The following is a 26,690-nucleotide window of genomic DNA, read 5'->3' as shown; positions in this document are numbered from 1 at the left end:
GTTTAATATCATTGATATTGTGGTGTCCCTGCACCTTACTACAAACTCACACGAGGCAGGTACTGCAGACACAGTCACTACGTGACCTTAACCTTTATTCCCAGGACCAAGGAGAGCTGACCCTGGGTGGGACTTCTCCTTTTATACCTGGAAACCCAGGTGAGGAGTGTCAGGGTGTGCATTTCTAGGGTATAAGTACAGTGTACAAGAGTTGCATGAAGGTTACAGTTACATGAAGGTTACCATTGCATGATGGTTACATACATGACATCACCTCCCCCCTTACGTCTTTTTGTGTCAAAGGTTAAGTCTTTCAGGTGGTCGACGCTCTCTCGTGGAGCGCCGCAGTTGGAGCTCTGGTGGCTGAGCCTTGGCATGTGTCTGTCACCTGAGGTGATTCCGGCCTGGCCGCAGGGACTGTGCATGCTGGTAATTGTCCTTGTTGCTCATCCACTGGCAGTGGTATGAGTGACATCTCATGCTCTTCTTCAGGTTCCTCAGTCTCCAAGCTGAACCTTTTCTTTACTTGGTCCAAGTGTTTGTGGCATATCTGCCCATTGTTTAGTCTGACCACTATGACCCTATTCCCTTCTTTGCCAATTGCTGTGCCCTCAAGCCACTTGGGTCCCAAAGCATGGTTAAGAACAAATACCGGGTCATCCATTTCTATACACCTCCCCCTTGAGTTTCAATCACGGAACTTGGTTTGGGACTGGCGCTTGCCCTCAACAATGTCTGCCAGGGCTGGGTGAATGAGGGACAGCCGCGTTTTAAGCGTGCGTTTCATGAGGAGTTCCGCTGGCGGGACTCTTGTGAGCGAGTGCGGGCGAGACCTGTAGGCCAGCAGGAGGCGCGATAGGCGGTACTGAAGGGAGGGTCCTTGGATGCGTAGCACGCACTGTTTTATGACTTGGACCGCACGTTCCGCCTGGCCATTGGAAGCCGGCTTGAATGGCGCTGTCCAGACGTGTTTGATACCATTGCCCGACATAAACTGCTGGAACTCATGGCTGGTGAAACACGGGCCAGTGTTACTGACCAGGATGTCCGGCAAGCCGTGGTTTGCGAAAACCATTTGCAGACTCTCCACGGTGATGGATGTCGTGCACGAGTTTAATATGATGCACTCGATCCATTTAGAGTATGCATCGACAACGATCAGGAACATTTTCCCCATGAACGGGCCCGCATCGTCTATGTGAATACATGACCATGGCCTGGTGGGCCAGGGCCACGGGCTGAGTGGGGCCTCCCTGGGGGCATTGCCCAGCTGGGCACACGTCATGCACCTGCGAACCCAGTGTTCCAGGTCTGAGTCAATCCCCGGCCACCATACATGTGACCGGGCAATGCCTTTCATTAACACGATGCCAGGGTGCTCGCTGTGGAGTTCTCTGATGAACACTTCCTTTCCTTTCTGGGGCATGACTACCCGGCTGCCCCATAGCAGGCAGTCGGCTTGGATGGAGGGCTCATCCATCCGTCTTTGAAACGGTCTGACCTCCTCGGTGCACGCCCCGTGTGTGGGCGCCCAATCCCCAGTCAGAACACATTTCTTTATCATGGATAGGAGGGGGTTTCTGTTGGTCCAGAGTTTGATCTGGCGGGCTGTGATGGAGGAGCCTGCGGTGTCGAAAGCCTCAACGGCCATGACCATCTCAGTGCTCTGCTCCGATGCCCTCTCGGTGGTGGCCAGTGCTGAGCGCGTTAGCGCAATTTTCGGTGCCGTATGGTGCAGTCATACGCAGCCAGCGTGAGAGCCCATCGCTGTATGCGAGCTGACGCATTGGCATTGACAACATCCCTGTTGTCCGACAGCAAGGCTAACGGCTTGTGGTCCGTTTCTAGCTCAAACAGTCCACCGAAAAGGTACTGGTGCATCTTTTTCACAACATAAACACAAGCGAGTGCTTCCTTTTCGACCATGTCGTATCCACGCTCTGCCTGGGAGAGTGACCTGGAGGCATAAGCCACCGGTTGGAGTCTGCCGTCATCATTACCCTGCTGCAACACACATCCAACCCCGTAGGATGATGAATCGCACGTTAAAAACAGTTGTTTTTTTTTTTTTACAGGGGTCATATAAAGTCAACAGTTTGTTAGAACACAGCAGGTTCCTCGCCTTATTGAAAGCCCGTTCTTGACAGTCCCCCCAAAGCCATTCACAATCTTTATGCAGGAGCATGTGCAACAGCTCCAACAATGTGCTTAAGTTCGGCAGAAAGTTCCCGAAATAGTTCAAAAGTCTCAGGAATGATCGCAACTCCGACGTGTTGCCGGGCCTGGGCGCCCGGCGGATCGCCTCCATTTTTGATTCAGTGGGCCGGGTCCCGCCTGCGGCAACCCTCCTGCCCAAAAACTTGACCTCTAGGGCCAAAAACACACACTTGGCCTTTTTCAGCCGCAAGCCTACCCGGTCCAGTCGGCGTAGCACCTCCTCCAGGTTGTGGAGGTATTCCTTGGTGTCTCGACCGGTTATAAGAGTGCCGTCTTGGAATACGATTGTTCCAGGAATGGATTTGAGCAAGCTTTCCATGTTTCTCTGAAAGATAGCTGCCGCCGAACGAATGCCAAACGGACACCTGTTGTAGATAAATAATCCCTTGTGTGTCGTGATGATGGCCAGAAGCTTGGATTCTTCAGCCAGTTCCTGAGTCATGTAGGCCGAAGTGAGGTCCAGCTTCGTGAACAGCTTGCTACCTGCCAGCGTGGCAAAAAGGTCCTCCGCTCTTGGGAGCGGGTATTGGTCTTGCAGCGACACCCGGTTGATGGTAGCTTTGTAGTCGCCACAAATCCTGACCGAGCCATCTGCTTTAAGGACGGGAACGATGGGACTTTCCCAGTCGCTGAATTCAATGGCCGAAATTATGCCCTCTCGGAGCAGCCTGTCCAATTCACTTTCAATTTTCTCACGCATCACATACGGCACCACTCTGGCTTTGTGGTGCACTGATCTGGCGTCCGGAGTGATGCATATCACTACTTTGGTGCCCTTGAATGTTCCGACACCGGGTTAAAACAGTGACCCAAATTTTTGTAGGACCTGTGAGCATGAACTTCGCTCCACAGATGAAATGGCGTGCACATCCCCACATTTCTAATTCATCTCGGCTAGCCAACTCCTCCCCAAGAGCGCGGGGTCATTTCCCGGGACGATCCAGAGTGGCAGCCGGTTCTGTGATCCATTATGTGTTACCACCAAGTTTGCACTGCCTAGCACTGGGATGATCTCTTTGGTGTACGTCTGTAACTACGTGTCAATGCGTTCCAGTTTGGGCCCGCTAGCTCTGTGTGGCCATAGTGTCTCAAATTGTTAGGCGCTCATAAGTGACTGGCTAGCTTCCGTATCCAGCTCCATGCGCACCGGGATGCCATTCAATAAAACTTTCATCATGAGTGGCGTTTTAGTGTATGAGCTGTGGACGTCAGCCACATGAACCCGCTGAACTTCATCATCCATGGCTTTTCCCCAGGCATCATCCTGCACTGCAGACCCCTCATCTGGTTCCTCTGTCTCACAGATTAGCCTCGCTGCAGCATTTTTGCACATCCTGGCCAAGTGTCCACTGACGTTACAAATCCTACAGGTATATTGCTGAAACCTTCAGCTTTTCGCAGTATGTCTACCCCCGCACCTCCAGTATGAGCTGAGACTGTTGTTAACAAAAGGACTGTTACCAGGCATTCCTCTCTGATTGCCCATTTGGCTGTTTCTGGGCACTCTGATGGTGGGTGTTAATGGTCCCATCACGGGACGCATTGTTCCTCGTGATGGCGTGAATTGCCGATCCCCTTTCCATTGTCCCTGTTGCAGGCCCACCCTAGAATCTGTTGCTGCCTGGGTGGTTTCGAAATGACCATGCCTGCCTGCGGGGTCCCGAGCCGCGTTCACCACGTTAACTATCTGGTCCATCGCCACGTTGGGACCAGGGCTGCGCGCATAAATTAGCTTGGTCTCCTCTTCCCCTGCCATGAAGGTCTGAGCTATCAACGCCACCCCTTCTAAAGTCAAGTCCTTGGTCTCTATGAGCTTCCTGAAAATCCCGGCATGATTAATGCCCTCAATGAAGAAATCCCTTAACATCTCCCTGCTGCAGGCTTCTGTGAACTTAAGAGACTGGCCAAGCGCCGCAGGTCCGCAACGAAGTCAGAGATGTTTTGTCCCTCCCGACGCCGGTATGTGTAGAACCGGTGCCGGGCCATGTGTACGCTACTCGCTGGCTTGAGCTGCTCACTGATCAGCTGGCTGAGCTCTTCAAAGGACTTGTCCGCTGGCTTTTGGGGTGCGAGCAGGTCTTTCATCAGCGCATACATCTGTGTCGCGCAGCTGGTCAGTAGATGCGCCCTCCGCTTGTCAGCCACTGCCGCTCCCAGCCAGTCCTTCGTGACAAAACTCTGCTGGAGTCTCTCCACGAAGTTGTACCAGTCCTCACCCATACAGTAACGTTTCTCTGTGCTACCAGTGGCCATCCTCGCGGTTCGGTGATTCCCGTTTCTCGTCGCCAAATGTGGTGTCCCTGCACCTTACTACAAACTCACACGAGGCATGTACTGCAGACAACAGTCACTACGTTACCTTATCCTTTATTCCCAGGACCAAGGCGAGCCGACCCTGGGTGGGACTTCCCCTTTTATACCTGGAAACCCAAGTGAGGAGTATCTCCCACAAGTTCACCTCCTGTGGTCAGGTTGTGCATTTCTAGGGTATAAGTACAGTGTACAGGAATTGCATGAAGGTTACCGTTGCATGATGGTTACATACATGACAGATATTATCCAAGTGTGCCGTTATCACATCCTTTATAATAGACTCTAGCATTTTCCCTACTACTGATGTCAGGCTAACCGGTCTGTAGTTCCCTGTTTTCTCTCTCCCTCCTTTTTTAAATAGTGGGGTTACATTTGCCACCCTCCAATCTGCAGGAACTGTTCCATAATATGTAGAATTTTGGAAGATGACAACCAGTGCATCGACTATTTCCATGGCTACCTCTTTTAGTACTCTGGGATTTAGATCATCAGGCCCTGGGGATTTATCGGCCTTCAGTCCCATTAGTTTCTCCAGCACTATTTTCTTATTAATAATCATTTCCTTCAATTCCTCTTGCTCACTAGACCCTTAGTTCCCCAGCATTTCTGGGATGTTATTTGTGTCCTCTGCTGTGAAGACAGAACCGAAGTATTTATTTAATTGTTCTGCCATTTCCTTGTTCCCCATTATGAATTCTCCTGTTTTTGTCTGTAAAGGACCTACATTTGTCTTCACTAATCTTTTTCTTTTTATGTACTTGTAGAAACTTTTGCAGTTGGTTTTCATGTTCCTTGCAAGTTTACTCTCATACTCTATTTTTCCCCTCTTAATCAATCTCTTGGTCCTTTTTTGCTGAATTCTAAACTGCTCCTTATCCTCAGGCTTGCTACTTTTTCTGGCAACTTTGTATAACTCCTCTTTGGATCTAATACTATCCTTAATTTCTTTTGTTAGCCTTGGTTGGGCCACTTTTCCTTTTGTGTTTTTACGCCAGAAAGAAATGTTTAACTGTTGCAATTCATGCATGTGTTCCTTAAATATTAGCCATTCATTTTGCATTTAACAGGGAAATGGTACACTATACATCTCTCAGATCATAAGATAAGATAATTATAAATGAGGAAAACCATTTCACCTTATATTAGGTCATTCATCCCTACCCTAAAGTCTCCGCATGGCAGAATCCAATTGTTTCTTAAATGATTTCAGGGTTTCTGCCTGTATGACTCTGTCCAGAAGTGTAGGTGCCATGTATTGATAACTCTTTACAACAACAACTTGTATTTATATAGCATCTTTAACACAGTAAAACGTCCCAAGGAGTTTCACAGGAGCATTATAAAACAAAATTTGACACCGAGCCACATAAGGAGATATTAGGGCAGGTGACCAAAAGCTTGATTAAAGAGGTAGGTTTTAAGGAGCATCTTAAAGGAGGAGAGAGAGCTAGAGAGGCGGAAAGGTTTAGGGAGGGAATTCCAGAGCTAAGGGCCTTGCCAGCTGAAGGCACGGCCACCAATATAGAGCGATTAAAATCAGGAATACTCAAGAGCCTGGAATTGGAGGACCACAGACATCTCAGAGGGGTGTAGGGCTTCGAGGAGACTAGAGATAGGGAGGGGCGAGGCCATGGAGGGATTTGAAAACATGGATGAGAATTTTAAAATCGACGTGGTGCCGATGTATGTCAGTGAGCACAGGGGTGATGTGTGAACAGGACTTGGAGAGAGTTAGGACATGTGCACTAGAGATTTGCATAACCTCAAGTTTAGGATGTGAAGAACTTCCTGATATCAATCCTGAATTTGCTGATTAGCTTAAATCTGTTTCTTTGTCCTACTCTTGCAATACAATTCAAATAAGTTTTCTAAATTACCTTTTCCATACCATTAACCATCTTGTACACCTCGAAGCTTACCGCTCAAATGTCTTCTTTCAAGGTTGAAAAGTACAAGTTTACCTGAAATTTCCCCAATCTTTCCTCATTACACAGACCTTTGACACTATACTCTTTATAACCAAACATCATTTTTATGCTTAAAAGAAGTTTGAGTTATAAGATAATGTGAATTAAGCAGTCTAAATTAAAAGCAAACCACATTTAGGGTCAAGATAGTTCAAGTGCTATGGTGATTTACAAAACATGGGAGTTCTGTGTAGAGAAGGTAAAAAGGGGGAGGGGGGAGGCAAGAGGAAGGGAGAAAGCACGCTCCGAAATTGTAAGAATTTAGTATTATACAGTGGGGAACAAGATGGGAAACAGTTCTATAATATTAATAGTCAATGCTTAATTACTTGGAATTCATCAGGTCCCCACTTAAGGTTGGGTATTCAGTTATATTCTATTGCATGCTCTTAGTCCATTGTTTATCCTAATTGAACAAAGCAAAACTCATGTGCTTGTTATTGATTTGGTATGTAATGTTTAGTTTCAAGATATTTTCTTAAAAATAGCTGTGAAGTGCACACCTAACATAAAAGGGTGATCACAAGTGAAAATTTCAAATTGTGCATCAAACTATTGTGATCTGCCTCTGATCGAACACCCAATTCTGCCTTGTGAAGACGTAGTAAATAAAATGCGACAGCCACTTGGCAATACAGTAGAACCTCAATTATCCATCTTCCCAATTATCTGCAAGGACAAGCAAGCGGTAATTTTCAGCAACACTCCTGTTCATTTGTCATGCTGGCAAGAGCAGTTAATGCTGCACAGTTGATCTATTGCCTTGTAGCTGACTCACCCACCTGCCTTTGAGAGCAAAGAGAGCCAGTCAAAGTCACTCCAGACTTCATCCATGGCCACCCGCCCGTTCTTGAATGGAGGCAATAGCGAAAGGTATGTCTTCATCTCCAGCAATCCCATTGGCAACTTCTGCAGCACTAATCTAAGCTTGAAGATTAATTCAGTCAGCCTGTTCAAATGCATTCTCATCTGTAGGAGCGCACGTAAATAAGCAGGGTCTGTTTAATTTTGAAGTCTCCATCTCAGCTGAGAGCACAGCAGAAGCTACTGACAGGATCGCTGGGGGTGAGCTTACATTACCTTTTAACTCTCATCTCAGTGGTTGGCACCAGGATCATTTCTGGTTAGCGCTCCAAGTCTGGGGCAGGCTTGACAACTGGAGCTGTGGGCAGGTGCATGGAGCATCAGTCGGTGGGAGAAACTGATTATTCAAAGTTTAGAGCAACAATTGGCATGTTGCTTTGATTATTGGGTAGGGATGAGAAAAGCAAGTCTTCTCTATTATAGCAGATAATTGAGGCTTTAACTAAAGTGCGTCAACCTTTTAACCTAGCCACTCAGCATTTCTATTTTGCAAAACAATTTTATTTGTTTTGGTACAAAGTACTTCAGGGAGTTTTAAAGCATGAACTGGAGAGATACATATTTGCACAAATGGCAGAACAGATTTATACTGTATTTTGTTATGGCTATTTTGCTATACGGTGTCAGCTATAGTCTAACGGTAGCACTCCAGATTCAGTCAGTAGGTCGTGGGTTCAAGGCCCAGCCGAGAGACTTGAGCACATGTTCCATGTTGACTGTTGACATCTCGGTGCATTATTGAAGAAGTGCCGCACAGTCGGAGGTGCCATCTTTCGGATGAGACATTAAACAGAGGCTCCATTTGCCCTCTCTGGTAGGTGTAAAAGATCCCAAAGATAATATGCAAAGAAGAGCACAGACATGATTTTTGCAGCGTGATAGCTGCAGGAAAAAAATGCTGGAACAGCACCAGCCCTTACACATGACCTTCTTCGACCATACAAACATAGAAAATAGGCAGGAGTAGGCCATTCGGCCCTTCGAGCCTGCACCACCATTCAATAAGATCATGGCCAATCATTCCCTTAGTACCCCTTTCCTGCTTTCTTTCCGTATCCCTTGATCCCTTTAGCCATAAGGGCCATATCTAACTCCCTCTTGAATGTATCCAATGAACTGGCATCAGCAACTCTCTGCGGCAGGGAATTCCACAGGTTAACAACGCTCAGTGAAGAAGTTTCTCCTCATCTCAGTCCTAAATGGCCTACCCCTTATCCAAAGACTGTGTCCCCTGGTTCTGGACTTCCCCAACATCTGGAACATTCTACCTGCATCTAACCTGTCCCGTCCCGTCAGAATCTTGTATGTTTCTATGAGATCCCCTCTCATCCTTCTGAACTCCAATGTATAAAGGCCCAGTTGATCCAGTCTCTCCTCATATGTCAGTCCAGCCATCCCGGGAATCAGTCTGGTGAACCTTCGCTGCACTCCCTCAATAGCAAGAACGTCCTTCCTCAGGTTAGGAGACAAAAACTGAACACAATATTCCAGGTGAGGCCTCACCAAGGCCCTGTACAACTGCAGTAAGACCTCCCTGCTCCTATACTCAAATCCCCTAGCTATGCAGACCTACATACCATTTGCCTTCTTCACCGCCTGCTGTACCTATATGCCAACTTTCAATGACTGATGAACCATGGCACCGAGGTCTCGTTGCACCTCCCCTTTTCCTAATCTGCCGCCATTCAGATAATATTCTGTCTTTGTGTTTTTGCCCCCAAAGTGGATAACCTCACATTTATCCACATTATACTGCACCTGCCATGCATTTGCCCACTCACCTAACCTGTCCAAGTCACCCTGCAGCCTCTTAGCGTCCTCCTCACAGCTCACACCGCCACCCAGTTTAGTGTCATCTGCAAACCTGGAGATATTACACTCAATTCCTTCATCTAAATCATTGATGTATATTGTAAAGAGCTGGTATCCCAGCACTGAGCCCTGTGGCACTCCACTAGTCACTGCCTGCCATTCTGAAAAGGACCTGTTTATCCCGACTCTCTGTATCCTGTCTGCCAACCAGTTCTCTATCCACTTCAGTATATTACCCCCAATACCATGCGCTTTGATTTTGCACACCAATCTCTTGTGTGGGACCTTGTCAAAAGCATTTTGAAAGTCCAAATACACATCCACTGGTTCTCCCTTGTCCACTCTACTAAAAACATTCTCAAAAAATTCCAGAAGATTTGTCAAGCATGATTGCTCCTTCATAAATCCATGCTGACTTGGACCGATCCTGTCACTACTTTCCAAATGCGCTGCTATTTCATTCCTTAATAATTGATTCCAACATTTTCCCCACTACTGATGTCAGGTTAACCGGTCTTATAATTACCCGCTTTCGCTCTCCCTCCCTTTTTAAAAAGTGGGATTACATTAGCTACCCTCCAGTGCATTGGAACTGATCCAGAGTCGATAGACTGTTGGAAAATGACCACCAATGCATCCACTATTTTGAGGGCCACTTCCTTAAGTACTCTGGGATGCAGACTATCAGGCCCCAGAGATTTATCGGCCTTCAATCCCATCAATTTCCCCAACACAATTTCCCGCCTAATAAGGATATCCTTCAGTTCCTCCTTCTCACTAGACACTCGGTCCCCTAGTACTTCCGGAAGGTTATTTGTGTCTTTCTTCGTGAAGACAGAACCAAAGTATTTGTTCAACTGGTCTGCCATTTCTTTGTTCCCCATTATAAATTCACCTGAATCCGACTGCAAGGAACCTACGTTTGTCTTCACTAATCTTTTTCTCTTCATATATCTATAGAAGCTTTTGCAGTCAGTTTTTATGTTCCCGGCAAGCTTCTTCTCGTACTCTATTTTCCCCCTCTTAATTAAACCCTTTTTCCTCCTCTGCTGAATTCTAAATTTCTCCCAGTCCTCAGGTTTGCTGCTTTTTCTGGCCAATTTATATGCCACTTCCTTGGATTTAACACTATCCTTAATTTCCCTTGTTAGCCACCTTCACAGTTTTATTTTTACTCCAGACAGGGATGTACAATTTCTGAAGTTCATCCATGTGATCTTTAAATGTTTGCCATTGCCTATCCACCGTCAACCCTTTAAGTATCTTTCGCCAGTCTATCCTAGCCAATTCACGCCTCAAACCATCGAAGTTACCTTTCCTTAAGTTCAGGACCCTAGTTTCTGAATTAACTGTATCACTCTCCATCTTAATAAAGAATTCTACCATGTAATGGTCACTCTTCCCCAAGGGGTCTCGCACAACAAGATTGCTAATTAATCCTTTCTCATTACACATCACCCAGTCGAGGATGGCCAGCTCCCCAGTTGGTTCCTCTCAAAGGCCTTTGACACTGTCAACCGCGAGGGTCTATGGAGCTTCCTCCTCGATTTCAGATGCCCCCAAAAGTTCGTCACCAACCTCCGCCTGCTCCACGACGACATGCAGGCCGTGATCCTTACCAACGGATCCATTACAGACCCAATCCACGTCCGGACCTGGGTCAAACAGGGCTGCGTCATCGCCCCAACCACCTTCTCAATCTTGCTCTCTGCCATGCTCCACCTCACAGTCGACAAGCTCCCCGCTGGAATGGAACTAAACTACAGAACCAGTGGGAACCTGTTCAACCTCCGCCGTCTCCAGGCCAGGTCGAAGACCACCCCAACCTCTGTCATCAAGCTACAATATGCGGACGACGCCTGCATCTGCGCACATAGAGGCTGAACTCCAGGACATAGTCGACGTATTTGCTGAGGCGTACGAAAGCATGGGCCTTACGCTAAACATCCGTAAGACAAAGGTCCTCCACCAGCCTCTCCTTACCGCACAGCACTGTCCCCCATTCATCAAGATCCACGGCTCGGCCCTGGACAACGTGGACCATTTCCCATACCTCGGGAGCCTCTTATCAACAAGAGCAGACATTGATGACGAGATTCAACACCTCCAGTGCAGCCTTTGGCTGCCTGAGGAAAAGAGTGTTTGAAAACCAGGCCCTTAAAACTGCCACCAAGCTCATGGTCTACAGGGTTGTAGTAATACCCGCCCTCCTGTATGGCTCAGAAACATGGACCACATACAGTGGACACCTCAAGTCAATGGAGAAATACCACCAACGATGTCTCCGCAAGATCCTACAAATCCCCTGGGAGGACAGACGCAGTAACATTAGCATCCTCGTCCAGGCCAACATGCCCAGCATTGAAGTATTGACCACACTTGATAAGCTCCGCTGGGCAGGCCACATAGTTCGCATGCCAGACACGAGACTCCCAATGCAAGTGCTCTACTCGGAACTCCTTCACGGCACACGAGTCAAAGGCGGGCAGCGGAAACGTGACAAGGACATCCGCAAAGCCTCCCTGATAAAGTGCAACATCCCCACTGACATCTGGGAGATCTTGGCCAAAGACTGCCTTAAGTGGTGGAAGCACATCCGGGAGGGCGCTATGCACCTCGAGTCTCATCGCCGAGAGCATACAGAAATCATGTGCAGGCAGCGGAAAGAGCGCGCGGCAAACCAGTCCCAACCCACCCCTTCCCTCAACGACTATCTGCTCCACCTGTGACAGAGACTGTGGTTCTCGAATTGGACTGTACAGCCACCTAAGAACTCATCTTAAGAGTGGAAGCAAGTCTTCCTCAACTCCAAGGGACTATGATGATGAGTTCTCCCAGAGTCCTGGCCAATATTTATCCTCCATACAACATCACAAACCGATCATCTGGTCATGTATCTCATTGCTATTTGTGAGATCTTGCTGTATGCAAATTGACTCGCGTTTCCCTACGTTACAACAGTGACTAAAACTTGAAGGGCCCAAAATTGCCCCGGGTTGGGTTTGGAGCGCATAATGCGAATTGGATGTTATTTGTACCGCCGCAAGAAGCACCGGCCCTGGTACACAATTAGCCTCTGAGGGGAAAAAAGGTATCTTGCACCACGGAACGTTCACACGGCGCTCGACATTCATTTAAAGGGGAGGGCCGCTGCGAACTCTGCAGCCTGTTCAGTGGTGCCCACTGGGCCACCAGGGAGTGTCAACCAGGCCAGTGGCCTGGCACCCAAGAGAGGGTGCCAGTCTGCATGTTGTCAGCCCGACTGAAAAAAAATGGCAGCCGCCATACTACAACCTCCCCTTTAAGGACGGCCTGGGCGCCATAGCCACCACATCCTCTTGCACAGAGAAGCTGTCGATGGCATCGCCCCATGCCGACCTCGCGTCCTGCGGGGCAATTTTACCCCGAGGGGCGCAAAGGGGTCGCGCGCACGGCTGTGATGTCATCGCTGTGCGTGCGCTACGCCAGTGCACTAATCGCGGCGCAAACCACTTTTGGCCGCTGGAGCTCCGGGGGCAATTCCATGCATGTCGATGTGGCTGCTGCAGCCGCACACTAACTCATTAGCGCTGGCCGGCAGCGCTAACTGATCCTGTGCAAAGTGGTAATTTCAGCCCCCAAAAGTACTTCCTTGGCTGTAAAGGGTCATGAATGCTGGTATATAAATGTAAGTCCTTTCCTTTTTGAGTCAGCCTTCATTTATTTTATCCCCCCCACCCCCGCCCCTCCATGCAAAAGACTATCTAGTTCCTTTTTAGTAATGTTAATAGCCTTTATGAGTGCAATTATGCAATATCATTTCCGATTCAGTGGAAGAAACAAACTTACAACCACAGGTCGCAGCATGGAAACAAAAGCACAGAAGCGACTGCGTTCTTCAATGAGGGCTCGACGGACAGCTTGCTTTTCTGTTTCTTCAAGCAAAAGGTATTTATCATTTACATCTTGCAAAGCACTGTCCAACTGAGGTTGAATGTCTCCTTTTCCTAAAAAGATACAGAAATAATCAACTTCAAACAAAAATATTTAATGGTCTTCATTTTTTTCTCTTTGCCCTCCCAACATACTGGTAGAATCAAAACACCCTCTAAACACTCAACTGGTCAGGTAGCATCTGTGGAGAGACAGAGAAGTTATTGTTTCAGGAATCCAGCCATCAATTATAATGAAGAATCCACACCTGAAACATCAACTGATCTGTTCTCTCTCCACAGATGCTGACTGACCTGCTGAGTGTTTCCAGCATTTAATGTTTTTATTTCATATTTCCAACATCGGCAGTATTTTGCTTTTAACTAAATCAGCACAGAGCAGGGATCAAATCTGGGTCCTTCCTGATCCATATGGCGTAGCAACTCACTTGAGTAAATGGGCAATTTTGTAAAGGAATAGAAGCAACCTCGAGAAATAGTTTACAATTCAATACACATCATGTGCATCTATGCAATTCAATTTATAATCTACTATCCCCCTACAGTTCTGTGCTTTGTAAGACTCCTGTTTGCTCTGCTGAGCATTTGGACTTAGTTCTAAGATTTTGAAATAAGCTAAGCCGAAAAGTATGTTTGCAATTAAGCACTCAGTCCTTTGCATTTCAGCTTTGAATTTGCATCCTGTGAACAATTATTTTTGTTATGTAGACCGCACACAACATTTTAGTACAGTACCACAGACCGAGTAAATCACGCAGTGTTCACTAGAAAGTTGAGTAAATTGGCATCATTTGGGGTTTCCTTTTTTTCTTGAAAATGTACCCCCAACAAAATTGGAACAGAAATTCTCTTCACTTGAAGCTATTCCATGATCAAAAGGTTAAAATAAAATGCACTCTCTTATACCATACAAAAAGGAGCAGGATTTACCACCCCTCCAAATAAACGGAACAAAGCTTTTTATTCAAAAGTGAAATAAACATGTTGATGGAAACATCACTGCTAGAGAGTTGATTCTCAAATCTTGCACACTGTAAATGTTTCATCAGAAATTTTGGTTTCCTCTACAGCCAGACACAATCGATTTAATGCTTTCACGTACTTTGCAACCACTTTTTTTTTTTACATCAGATCAAATTAAACTTTTCTTGCCCCTCCCTGAACCCAATTACCTTTTACAATATATAAAATTATGAACACTATTGAGGTAATGTTTTCCAGTGGCCTGGAAGAGCCAATTTTGGCAGAAATAAATGTTCTTCTGTGCTACCTACCTGGAGCATTTCAGGAAGGCGAAACACTCATTTGTATTCAAACATTCTTAAATGCTCAGCAAATGGACCTCGAGACCTTTTCAGGAAAAGGTCCAACACATTCAGCTATATTAACACCATTTTCATAATGTGAATGAGCCAATTTCTGATTTCTTAGTGAGAAATGAAAGGACATTTAAACTGATCAAGAACTAGATTAAAAATGCAATCTGTGCTCCGTTCCCAAACCATAGTGCATCACAAAACACCAAAAGCACATCAAATATGTTTTAAATAAACACACAGTGAAATACTAGGACAAAACATCATTAACATGCTTAATTAATGTTATAAATTATGGTTCCTCTAAAATTCAATCACCAGTACTACTTCAGTGCACAATTCACTCACAAAACATTGAGATAGTGCAGTAGGAACAATAACCACGAACAAGGCTACCACACAGACGTTGACTTTGTGGGGGAGTGGGGTGGGTGTGGGGAAAAACAAGGAAACACATCAACTGCAGGTACAGGGTTGTTTCAGCTCCCTTTGCCTCGTAGAACCAATCCAAGTGGAGGTGGGTTCAGAGCAACCCCACTAAACCTGATCATAACAGCAAAATTATTTGGCTGAATTACAAATATACAGTGAAAACTACATTTACTTCTGAATTGGCCGAGCTGAAAGAAATAAGATTGGTAGTGTTGCATGCTGTCCGTTGGAAAAGGAAATTTGTAGGGCAGAAGTCAAAAGATTTGGAAAGGATTATGATGCTTATGAGAATATTTTCCAAAGTAACTCTTTCTCCCACAGCCCCCCCTCTGCAAAAAAAAGTCCTCTCTTCCTCGGATTATCACAGCAAAGTTGCTGACTCCTCCAGTTCTAGTAGTAATAATGCTTGGCAGACCTTTGTTTTAAACATTAAGACATTTAACATTTCTGGTCCTCAAACTGCACATTTTCAAAATAGGAGATTATTTGTAAAAGTGGCAATAGAACATGCACTTCTCATTGTCTTGAAAGACAAAGTTATCAGATAATATTATGTCATTTACATACATCATAAAATTATGCAAATATCCATGGGTTTGAACATTTGGTATTGTAGAATTATCTTTCCTATGTCACTGGACTATTTTACTTACCAATTTTCCATAACACAACTAATGCAACACAAGATGCTCATATAATGAATGGTAAGTATAACCTAGGCCAAAACTTTGGTCGGCAGCATCGTAACATCTGTTAGAATATGTAGAATTCATTGTTCACATCAGAAAATTTTTAATTATGTCCCTTGAAATATATGTAAAATCAATGTCATTTCCCTTCTGTGCAAGTCTGAAGTCCTTGGGATTTGTGATGGCATATCCCAAATATTTTGTATTTTGTGAAAATTACATCAAAATTCAAAATAGGAAAACATAAAAAGAAAACAGTTTCAAACCCCAGTCTGTGTGGAATTAGCCAATCTCGGTCTCACCGCCAATAGACACACTACAACTGGCCTCAGTGCTGGTGTATTCAGAAGGTGAAATTTAGTCAAGGTTCTCAGAATTCATCTCTATTCAACAGCCTCCGTTAGAAGTGTGCAGGTGTCAGATGAAGGAAAGATCAGTCAGAGTTGGCTGCAATGTTCCACGTAGCCAAATAGCCTGCTGAGACTCAAGGTCAGGCCATACACATGAATAATGGGCAATGTACAGTATGCAAGACGCTTGTTGGCACCTATACAACTGTACCCAGCAAAGTCAGATATTTATTTTAAATTTACTTTTCCCATTTTTGTCTTCCGGTCCTACTTTCTTGGTATCCCTTGAAGTAATCGGAGTTTACCTAGCTACGATTTAAAATTGGGGATACTTTGATGGAGTCTGCATTTGACCTTTCTAGACTATAAAGCTTAAACTTCTCAATCTTTCCTCATAACACATCTCCTTTATACTTGGAATCAATCTTGTTTTTTTTTGCCCCTTTTTATGTCATGCGATTAAAAGTGAACACAATATTCTACGTGTGGTCCAACCAGTGCAGTGTAAAGGCTTAGCATTACTTCCGTAGACCTACAAAGTACTTTTCTAGATATATATTCTAACATTGAGGAGTCAGCCTTGGCTTAGCAATGGCACGCTCGCCTCAGTGTTCCTCCAAAATCTGGGCTCTTGTGCAACTCCTGCTCCTTTGACCTGACACCACCAATTGGTGGCCATACCTTTGGGATTCTAGGCCTTGCACTCTGGACTTTCTTGAGAGTCACCCCTCCTAATACCTCTTTAATTGCCTTGGCATCAATTTTTCTTTGAGTATGCTCTGTGAAGTGCCTTGAGCTGTTTTTCTATGTTAAAGGCACTAAATTAAAGTTGTTGTTACTATGGTTGTTGAGGTCAAGCTCCACTCTAGAACATGAGCACGTAAATCAAGGGCGATACAGTTTTTAAATCTGTTCTGTCCTTATTTCAACCTTCTGAGTATTAGACCTCTAATGTTTCTTGACTTCAACTTCTCTTATTAGTTAATTTCATTTGATAACTTTTATTTAAATTAAAACATTTTAAAATTCTGCTGCTGTAAAATAGGAGTAGGCATTCCAGGGATTTATTAAGCATGCTACTTGCACTTATATACATATTTAGTTAGGTCTCATATCCCTTCCAAACACAGCCTGTACTACCTATATTTTCCTCCCTGAAATCAGACTGCTGACTCTTCAAAAGCTTACAGGCTCATACCTCCCTCTCTGTAGCAAGAATGTACTAATTTCAGAAAGCAAAAGTTCCTTTAGATAGGCATAGGAGTCCTTGACTCCCTTTGAGAAAGGATGGCTAGAGGGAGGGAAGATTTGCCAATTACAGGCAGTTGGCACCCAAATCTTTCCCAGTGCCACTTTTGAGCTAACTGTTGGTGTGTGGAAATGTTTTCCAAGTGTTACACTGGTTTTTAGGGTGGGGGAGAATGTGGAGGAGTTGGGTGCATAACGGTACCACTCTTTTGAAGCCTTGCTTGGCAAAAGGACACACTGGAAATTCAGGTGCGCACATTAATGGTTGCAAAATCATGAGCAGTGTGTACCTGAATTTCAGACATGTGCTTCTGGTGGACAAGGCTCCCTGCTGGGTGTGTAGACTCAAAGGGCTAGACTTTCCACTTTGCTGTCTATTGCCCAAAAAATGAGCTATGTTCCAGCGATGTTCGATGTCCCAGTGCCCATTTTTTGGATGGCGATTTTCCACTCAGTGATAGGCCAGCGATGTCAAATGGGAGATGCAAAATGTCAGCGATGTGATGCTCGCCCAACGAATGGCCAGTGATGTGGAAGGCAAAAGCTTCCCTAGCAATGGCCTTCTGCGCATGCGATCTTAAAAACTTTTTCCAGTTGACAGCATTTTGCGCGTTTCGCGAGGTCAGGAGTCATCCACACATGCGCAGAAGGTCAAGTGTGGTGGGAGAGAGAGAGCAAGAAGGAGGAGAGAGCTTGGATTAACATTAAGAGAGGATTAAGATTGAGAGGATTGAGAGGATTAAGATTAAGAGGACTAAGAGGATTAAGAGACCAAAAGGCGATAAAAACATTTTTAAAAAGATAGTCGTCGAAAATGTGAGTTCAAAATATTTCAAAAGTTATCAAAATGTCAGCAGCATCATCGGATGTGGAGGAGGCTCGCAAAAGGGCCAAGCCCTTCTCAGATGAGGCAAACGAGGTCCTCGATCAGGAGGTGTATACAAGGTGAGGCGAGTTAACCCGGGGTGGCAGTGGGAAACCTCTACACCGGACATACAGGAAGATATGGGCTGAGATTTTGGGCGGCGTCTCATAAGGCGAGGGGGTCCGGCCAATGCCGCAAGCGTTGGAACAGCCTGGTTGCGTCAACAAGAGTAAATACAGATTTTACATTTTGTATATTATTATAATTTTATTAAATCGCATGCATTGAAATATATTTGTACACAGCGGGACACTTTTGTACATTAGCTCCTGACATTGCAAACCTCAATGGAGATTGTATTAGAGAGAGTTTTGTTTGCGTCAATCATCACCTCGTATCCCCGATGTGTTATAACTGTTAAAATGTCTTTCTAGATAGTACACATACCATAAAGTGCATGGTATACGCTGTGCCAATTTTGCCGAGGAAGATATCGAACAACCGAGCCCAGCAGAGGCGCACGGGAGGGGGCACAGCTGCGTTACAACCGCTGAGTAACATTGAGGAGCGGCTGCGGCTCTGGTGGGGACCCACAGTCCAGCGGCCACCTCCCGTGGGTCCGCCGAGCCCTCTGATGTGTCATGTGAGTAATGTGTCACGCAGTGTTAAAGTAATGTAACGTCGTTTCATGACACTATACGAATGTACGGTCCTCTTAATCAATCTGTCTATCTCAGACTAATCCTGCCTCCACAACTCTGTTACTCAATTCCGCATAGATGTACTAACATATGATGCATTGTTATGTAACGTCTCCTGGTCTCATATATTGTAGCAGTGATGCTCCTCTGCAAAGTGTACCCCTCTGCTATAATAAACTCAATTGTGTTTTGCAGAGCCCACAGCACAAATGTGCAGATCGCCAGTGGTTCCGTTATAGATGGTCCTCACCATGGGTGGGGAGGAGGAGGAACATACCACAGAGGAGGAGGAGGAAGATGCCCCTAGCATCCATCATCATGTGGTGGAATCACCTGTGGGACCTGTGACCATTACGTCGGCATCTTCGACGGAAGCAGCAGCGGGACCAAGCGGCGTGCAATGTCGACGCCAAGGCCAGCATTAGTGCCCTCACAGACCCCACGGAGGTTGAGTCAGTGAGGAGAGCACACGCCTACCCTGGTTGATCGCATGGATGGCTTGGCTCAAATGTGCAAGGAGTCTGTCGTGATAAGTCGCGACCATCTCCAAGCATTTCTGGACTTCACGGAGACCGTCTTCCACTTCACGGAGACCTTCTCCCGGGTGCTACTACAGGCGCTCGAGCAGCTGATTCAGCAGACAGTTGCCACAACTGCCTTGTGGCATGCATTGTTGGCAGGACATGGCGCTGTATTTGAACGTGATGTGATGCCGCAGACCACAAATGCCAGCACACAAGCGGGTCAGGAGGAAGCAATTCCTTCTGACTCGAAAGGCAATCCCCATGCTTCGCCTTCCCCCGCTACAGGAGATCGGATCAGCAGCTCCCCCACCACGGCAGGAAGTCTTGCCGTTGGCAGTTGCACGCCCGCGACGTCTCGATGCCACCCGGGGACCAAATTGGGCAGGTGGGGCTAGAGTACGGGGAGGGAAACGTGGCCACAGGTGATACATGAATATTCTTTATAGTTCACTCTGTTAATCGTTTACTGTAGGGGTGTTGTTTGGAGAGGTTGGGTGGGAGGGTTGGTGGGTTGTTGGGGTTGCACCTGCTGCAGTTGAAATTTAAATTTTGTTTGAGTAAAAATTTATTACATTTTACAATTTACAATTGCTGTGCATTTTCTTATAATAATGTGGTAACATAGTAATGTAAACAATGGCCGATCAGACCGGGTAATGAGGTAACGTAGCTCAACACTAACGCAAACGCAACTGTTGCTTTGCGATAAACATAACTGTAACTCTGACTGTCCACAATGAAAGTTCATGCAAAGCGTTCATTTATGAGCTGCTCATGTAACGCTTTTGCAGCCATGTAACTCCCACGGGGTTTTTCCACTCTTGCGGGTGGGCGTGGGGGCATGGGTTCATCGCCAGGTTGAATGTCCTCCCCGAGGTGCTCATCGGCCTCCTCCTGCTCGTCAGCTGCCTCTTCCGTCTCCAATCCTTCTTGAGGTGGACCGGCAGCCCCATCTGACAAATGTCCTCTCCTTATAGCCAGGTTGTGTAACATGCAACACACCACAATAAACTCAGCGACCTGGTCAGGTTGGTACTAATAGGCTGCCTCCTGAGTGGTCCAGGCATCTGAAGCGCTGTTTTAGGACTCCAATTGTCTTTGATGATGTTGCGTGTAGCAATGTGGCTTTCATTGTAAATCTTCTCGGCCTCAGTAATGGGGTTACGCAGGAGGGTCATGAGTCAGCTGCAAGGCCATATCCTTTATCCCCCAGCATCCAACTGTGACCTTGCGGCTGATTGGCAAACAGGTCAGAGACAGCACTCTCACCAGGATATGTGCATCATGTATGCTGCCTGGAAAATTAGCATTAACTGCCATGATAATCTGATTGTGGTCAACAACGAGCTGCACATTTAGCGAGTGAAATCCCTTTCGGTTACGAAACATCTCCGCATTCTGTAAAGGTGATTTCAGGGCGATGTCCCCTGCACCTTGGGGAAGTTTGCTATTCTCGAGAACCCCAAAGCCCTCCCGGGTTGTGCCTACCTGGTCATAGGGAAGTTTATGAAATTCATCCTGCGAGCGTAAAGGGCTTGAATCACCTGTCGAATGGAGCAGTGTGTGGCGTGCCAAGAGATACGGCAGATGTCGCCAGAAGCCTGAAAGGAGCCCGATGCGTAGAAGGATAGTGCCGCAGTAACCTTTACCTCAATGGACAGTGCAGTCCTGATGGTGCTGGCAGGCTGCAGATCCCCCTTGATGAGCTGACAAATCTCATCGATGGCCTCCTTTCGGAAACGCAACCTCCGAAGGCACGCGTTTATCAGACAAGTTCAGGTAAGATTACTTTTACTTGTAAGTTCTTCGGCTGTAAGGTCTCCTCATACGTCCACACATTACTCTACGACTGACCTCTTCACTGAACTCAAGCTCAGATGCCAGCAGTTCTGCACTTACAAGTAATGGCAGAGAAGATGCAGCCCCCATTCTTTCACTGTTCATATAAATGCCTTTTCTGCTACTAAACTGACCTTTCTACAAAAATAAAAGTTTCAATTTGACTGGACATATCTGTCAAATACACTTATAACTCACACATCTTGTTTTTGCAGCCTCCCTCCTTTCCTCCAATATTCAAAATGGCATCTGTAGCGCCGAGTTCTGTGAGTAAAGCCCGGGAAAAACAACTATTTCCTAGCAATGTTATCGACGAGCGATCAGCCCGGCGATGTGCCGAAAGTTAGGCTGGGCGATGTGTGGGCAATCACCTTGGCGATATGAGCCGAAAGTCAGGGGGATAATTTTTCGTTGATGATCCAGCCTGAATTTCCACTTTTTTGTCTAAATGGGCGATGAAAGGCCGTTTTGGCCGATATATGGGCGATGTGAAGTGGAAAGTCTAGCCCAAAGTGACTCCAAGGATTCGTAATAGAAAGAATACAACTTATTTTGACAAATAAATTCAATCCACGGTTCAGAAGTTAGTGGCAGACGTCTGAACAACAGCAGTCATTAAAATCACATTTAGAGATATCACAACTGTTATGTGCTTGTGAATATGAATATATGTTTTTAAACTCTTAAGAAAAGCATCTTACTCAAACAAAATACAATGTCTTTGAGTTTTACTAAATTCCTCCTTGAACAATTGACATGTTCAACTTCAGTCAACACAAAGGGCTGGATTTTCGTTTTGATTGTGCCTGTCAGTGCCCCGGAGGGGCAGTAATGGGTCTCCAAAGGCAGCTTCCAGCACCCCGCTTGGAAATTTAGTGCCGGTTTTGCGGAGGCGCTGAGCAGTACTGCCCAGGAGCATCCTGCTGGTGAGCTCCTGATGTTGTCCTGATGTCAAAATTTGTTTTGCACTGTAGCGCCCCATAGACAACCCATCAGAGAAAGCTGGCGGTCAGAGGTGTCCCAGCAGCGGTGAGGGAAGGAATGACTGCATGAGGTAAGTATGATTGTTTTTCTTGTTTTCGTTTTGCGATGTATCTTTACTTGGGGTGAGTAATATATTGGGAATGTTTTTTGTGCCGATTTCTATTTCCAGGGAGGCCTCTCTTGGGACGCTACGAATCCGCCTCTTATTCAGTTGCTCACCCGGCCTAGCGCCCCAAGATAAATGTGGAACCCTTCCTTTAGCACCCTGCTCCACAGTCAGGGCCCAGCTGCTGAACTTTGTGGCGGCCGACGCAAACTATTTCCCGGCGCTAAATTTATCCATCGCCTGACATTACCTCCTTTAAAAACCCTTAACCGAAAATCCAGCTCAAAATTCATAAGACAAGTCAAATCTTCCACCATCATAATCCTTTACATTTTGTATTCATGGCATTTTGGCATATCAATTGTAAAACTTCTATCGCTATTTAATGCCAAAAGTACCCAACACTCATAAGATTAAATTTCAATTAAGTATTGCTACAATGCAACTATTTTCTAGTCAACAGTTTTCAATCACATTGTAGCTTAAAGTGCTTCCTTCACTGCATCAAATTTATTTCTAAATATGGTACAATAGAACACATATTGCACAGTGTGCTACTTCTTTATTCATTTCAAAACAAAGGTGCCAGCATTAAAACAAGGCTTTTTCTTGGTGGGAGGAGATGAGAAAAGGAGAGAGGCAAAGGGAAGAAACAGACTGGCAGTTACTGGTGAACATCGTTTATACACATGTATCCCACAAAAATCACCAGCCAGCAGGGTAGAGCTCAACTTACCAAAAACATCAGCTAGCAGGAAGATATGGCACAGCAAAATTTGATACAAAAAGGAAAAAAAATTAAGTCAAACTAATCTTCATGGTGTTATGCACAATATCTGTTCTGTGCCAATTCATACATGTATATGCAAACCTGTACTTTATTTCAACAGAACTACAAAATAATATTGCTGACCCAACTTACATTTATGTGCTTGGTTATACTGTGGGCCCAAGTTTCAGCTCGAGTTACTCCTATTTTTTTGGAGCAACTAGTTTAGTATGGAATATTTTAGAAATCGCAATTCTCGGTATTTAGTTTGCTCCAGTTCTAATTTGTTAAAATAGTTTTGTTTTAGTACAGTTTTTTTTTCAAAAGGGGGCTGTACCAGCCACTTACGCCTGTTTTGCAAGTTTAGGCAGCGAAAAGTTACAGTTACTCCAAACTAACTTAGAACGGAGTAAGTGTCGATTTTTGTCTGCTCAGAAAAACCTTGCTTACACTTTATAAATTAGATACAGGTAGCGAGAGATGGGGGGGGGGGGGGAGGGAAGTTAGAGGGAAGTTAGGGGATTTTACAAAGCATTAAACACTTCACTTTTAACCATAAAGATGCAAAGAAACCATCATAATTTTTAAATAACAATAAATGAACATTAAATCAAGTAATAAAAATTAGAAGTCCTACCTTTCTGACTGGAGCACGCATCGGAATTGGCGTATTTTATACCTAGATGCTTATTAATTTAGGTGTTTATTAATTTGGTGCTTCCAGATTGCAAGATTTCACTTTTAGAATTCCAACCAGTCCGGAATAAAAGCAGGGCGTTTCTCCCCCAGTCTAGGCACGCTCCCCACAGAAGCGCAGGTCGGTCTTGAAGTGTCATCTCCTTACTTTGCCGAAATCTGTGGTTGTCAGAGAATGTTCAAAGACGTGGATCCCGAGTCCAGCTCAGAGTCGCCAATATCAGGTCGGTCCCACATCTGAGCTTTTCAGTCACGAGTCCGTACCAACCACTTACCTGGAGTATTTTCTCACAGCCAGAGCATCGTCTCGTTAAATGGGGCAAGCTGCGTCTGTCAACAGGAGTTGTGTGCGAGTTTTCTGCCCTGTTGTTGATCTTTGGTCATTGTTAAAACATCCGTGGCTGGAGCGCCCATCTTCTGAACGGAGCACAGACCGACTCCGAACATGGGCTTGTGTAACTCCCGACCACAGCAAGTGAGTGGGCTCTCCCTCCAACTTACTTCCCATCGGGTGATTTGTCAGTCGGTCTGTCAATGAAACCAGCGATTTCCCTCCCAGACATCTCAGGCAGACGTTGCTTTCTGGGTTCCCAGTTAATCGGATCATCCCAGCGATAATCGATGTGGGTGTTTCTAGGAAGCCCGAGTCCCGATAACTATTTAAGCACATCTTCAATGCCCGGGGAGCCCATTCGACCAGGGCTAGGGGTGGTGTGCTTCGGTCCCTCCCACACAGCCTGCAGAGATTCGGGCTGCGAGGAGCTACTGCACATGCGCGCAGACTCTAGCGCACATGTGCAGAGGTCCCGGCACTGTTTTCAGCGCCGGGACCTTGCTCCGCCCCCCCACCCCTTGTGCTGCGCTACGCCGAGGCCAAAGACGTCCTGAGGAGCGCGGAGAATTAGAAGGTAAGTTTTCGGCGCCCTTTTTACTCTAGAAAGTTGACGCACCTCATGGAGGTGTGCCGTTTTTACAGGGGCAGAAACTTGGGCCCATAGTCTTACAAGGTTGGAAATTAGTCACTCATGGTATATTAGTTTACAATCTGATAGTTTACAGTTATTAGCTCAATCATATTGTCAATCAATCTTATGATTGCACTGTGCTACTGACATACCCACGCATGGCATTTTGGCCCAGTCACTTCTCCATAAGTATCTGAACAGCAATTGATGCCAACAGTTGGGTGACACATTAATTTAAAAAGGTGGGAGTGAATGTAGGAAAAATACATACAAGATAAAGTCAAAAATGAATTAATATTACAATACACAAATTACAATAAGCCTAATTTATCGTGAAATTTTGTAACCTGCTTATCCTATTATTTTAACTCATTTTAAAATCAACAAAGCAGAAAATTACAAAATTGATGGAAATTTATTTCAACACTAGTGTGCCATGTTGTAGATGTACTATGTAAAGGGCTAAATTTAAAGCAAAATTAAAGATTCACTTCATAGCCATTTATCCACACCACCATTTTAGCTAGCTTGTTCAGGTTTTGGTGATGTATATGCACAAGAATGCAATAGAGACAGATTAATGTGAACAAATACAGAGTCCATCATTTGCTTGCAAATGAAAAGATATTTCATATGACCACATACTCACTACAAATTAACATTTTCTGAACCACAGATGCCATTTATCAATTTATCCTTTTTCAAATTTACAAAAAAACTTGTGGAAACGTTAACAAGTTAAAAACAAAATGGCAATATTAAATTCATATCAGTACAAATATACTTGAACGAGCTATCCAATTAGTCCTACTTTTCTCTTTCCCCATAGCCCTGCAGATTTTTCCTTTCAAAGTATATATTCAATTCCCTTTTGAAAGTTCATACTTCGACCACCCTTTCAGGCAGTGAATTCCAGATCATCATAACTCTCTGGTTAATTTGTTTTACCCCTCCTTAGTAGAAAGCTGCAATAGCTAATTTAAAAAAAAAATCCTCCAAATACATTCGGAAATACAGAAATGTAGAAATTAAACGTAATGGCTGATGTCAACTATCTTTTGTTTCAGCTATACTTTACAATTCTTACACATCAACTGAGGGTTTAAAAAAAAAATTGTATATCGAAATAAAAAGTGGACAATATGCCAAACATGGAAGTTATGCTAAAGCTTTATAAATCACTGGTTAAGCCTCAGCTGGAGTATTGTGTCCAATCCTGGACACCATACTTTAGGAAGGATGTCAAGGTCTTGATGGGGGTCCAGAGGAGATTTACTCGATTGATACCAGGGATGAGGGACTTCAGTTACATGGAGAGACTAGAGAAGCTGTGTTTTTTCTCCTTGGAGCAGAGAAAGTTAGGGGGATGTTTAATAGAAATGTTCAAAATTATGAAGGGTGTTGATAAGAAAAATAAGGAGAAACTGTTTTCACTGGCAGAAGAAGCAGAGGGGAGAGGAGGGGTAAAACAAATTAACCAGAGAGTTATGATGATCTGGAATTCACTGCTTGAAAGGGTGGTGGAAGTATGAACTTTTAAAAGGGAATTGTATACTTTGAAAGGAAAAATCTGCAGGGCAATGGGGAAAGAGAAAAGTAGGACTAACTGGATAGCTCTTTCAAAGAGCCAGCAGAGGCATGATGGGCTGAATGGCCTCCTTCTCTACTGCATGATTCTAACTTTGTCTATTTTAAACCCCCCCCCCCAACCCCCACCAATTAACTCCGAGACTCAAATAGAATGCCCTGCTGCAAAGCTATTTCTTGCCTGCAGTAAACTTGGTGGCAAGCAACAAAAAATGGAACATTTGGACCTTCAGATTTAACTGAAATAAGGAACAAACATTTTAGCAATTCATGCCTTGGCCCTGCTTCTCGTCTCCATAAAATAGTGCTGCTCCTTTTTTCCCTTGCACCAAGAGAGATTCAGAAATCTCAGCTTGGCAGTAGGTTATCTGAAAGCAGTCCATTACTTATAGTGACAGCAGGCCAAGTTCAGTGAGGAAGGCTGAGAATTTCTTCAATGAAAGCAAGAAGGAACAGCACATTATCGAAAGATTTTGAGGCACTCTAGAAGCCTTAATAGGGAAATTTAGCACAA

At 45.1% G+C, this 26,690-nt stretch overlaps 1 protein-coding gene across 3 annotated transcripts in view; it reads right to left on the bottom strand.

Annotated features, from left to right (window-relative positions):
* Positions 1-26,690, bottom strand: part of LOC139271763 (protein MTSS 1-like) — a 239,148-nt gene that overhangs the window by 26,169 nt on the left and 186,289 nt on the right. For all 3 annotated transcript variants that reach the window (XM_070888535.1, XM_070888536.1, XM_070888537.1), the window contains exon 7: positions 13,002-13,159. In XM_070888535.1, coding sequence (XP_070744636.1) covers positions 13,002-13,159 — 158 coding nt within the window. The remainder of the gene's footprint in view (positions 1-13,001; positions 13,160-26,690) is intronic.

The sequence above is a fragment of the Pristiophorus japonicus genome, chromosome 1 (genome assembly GCF_044704955.1).
Source record: "Pristiophorus japonicus isolate sPriJap1 chromosome 1, sPriJap1.hap1, whole genome shotgun sequence".
NCBI lineage: Eukaryota > Metazoa > Chordata > Chondrichthyes > Pristiophoridae > Pristiophorus > Pristiophorus japonicus.
This window is presented reverse-complemented; position numbering and strand designations above follow the sequence as displayed.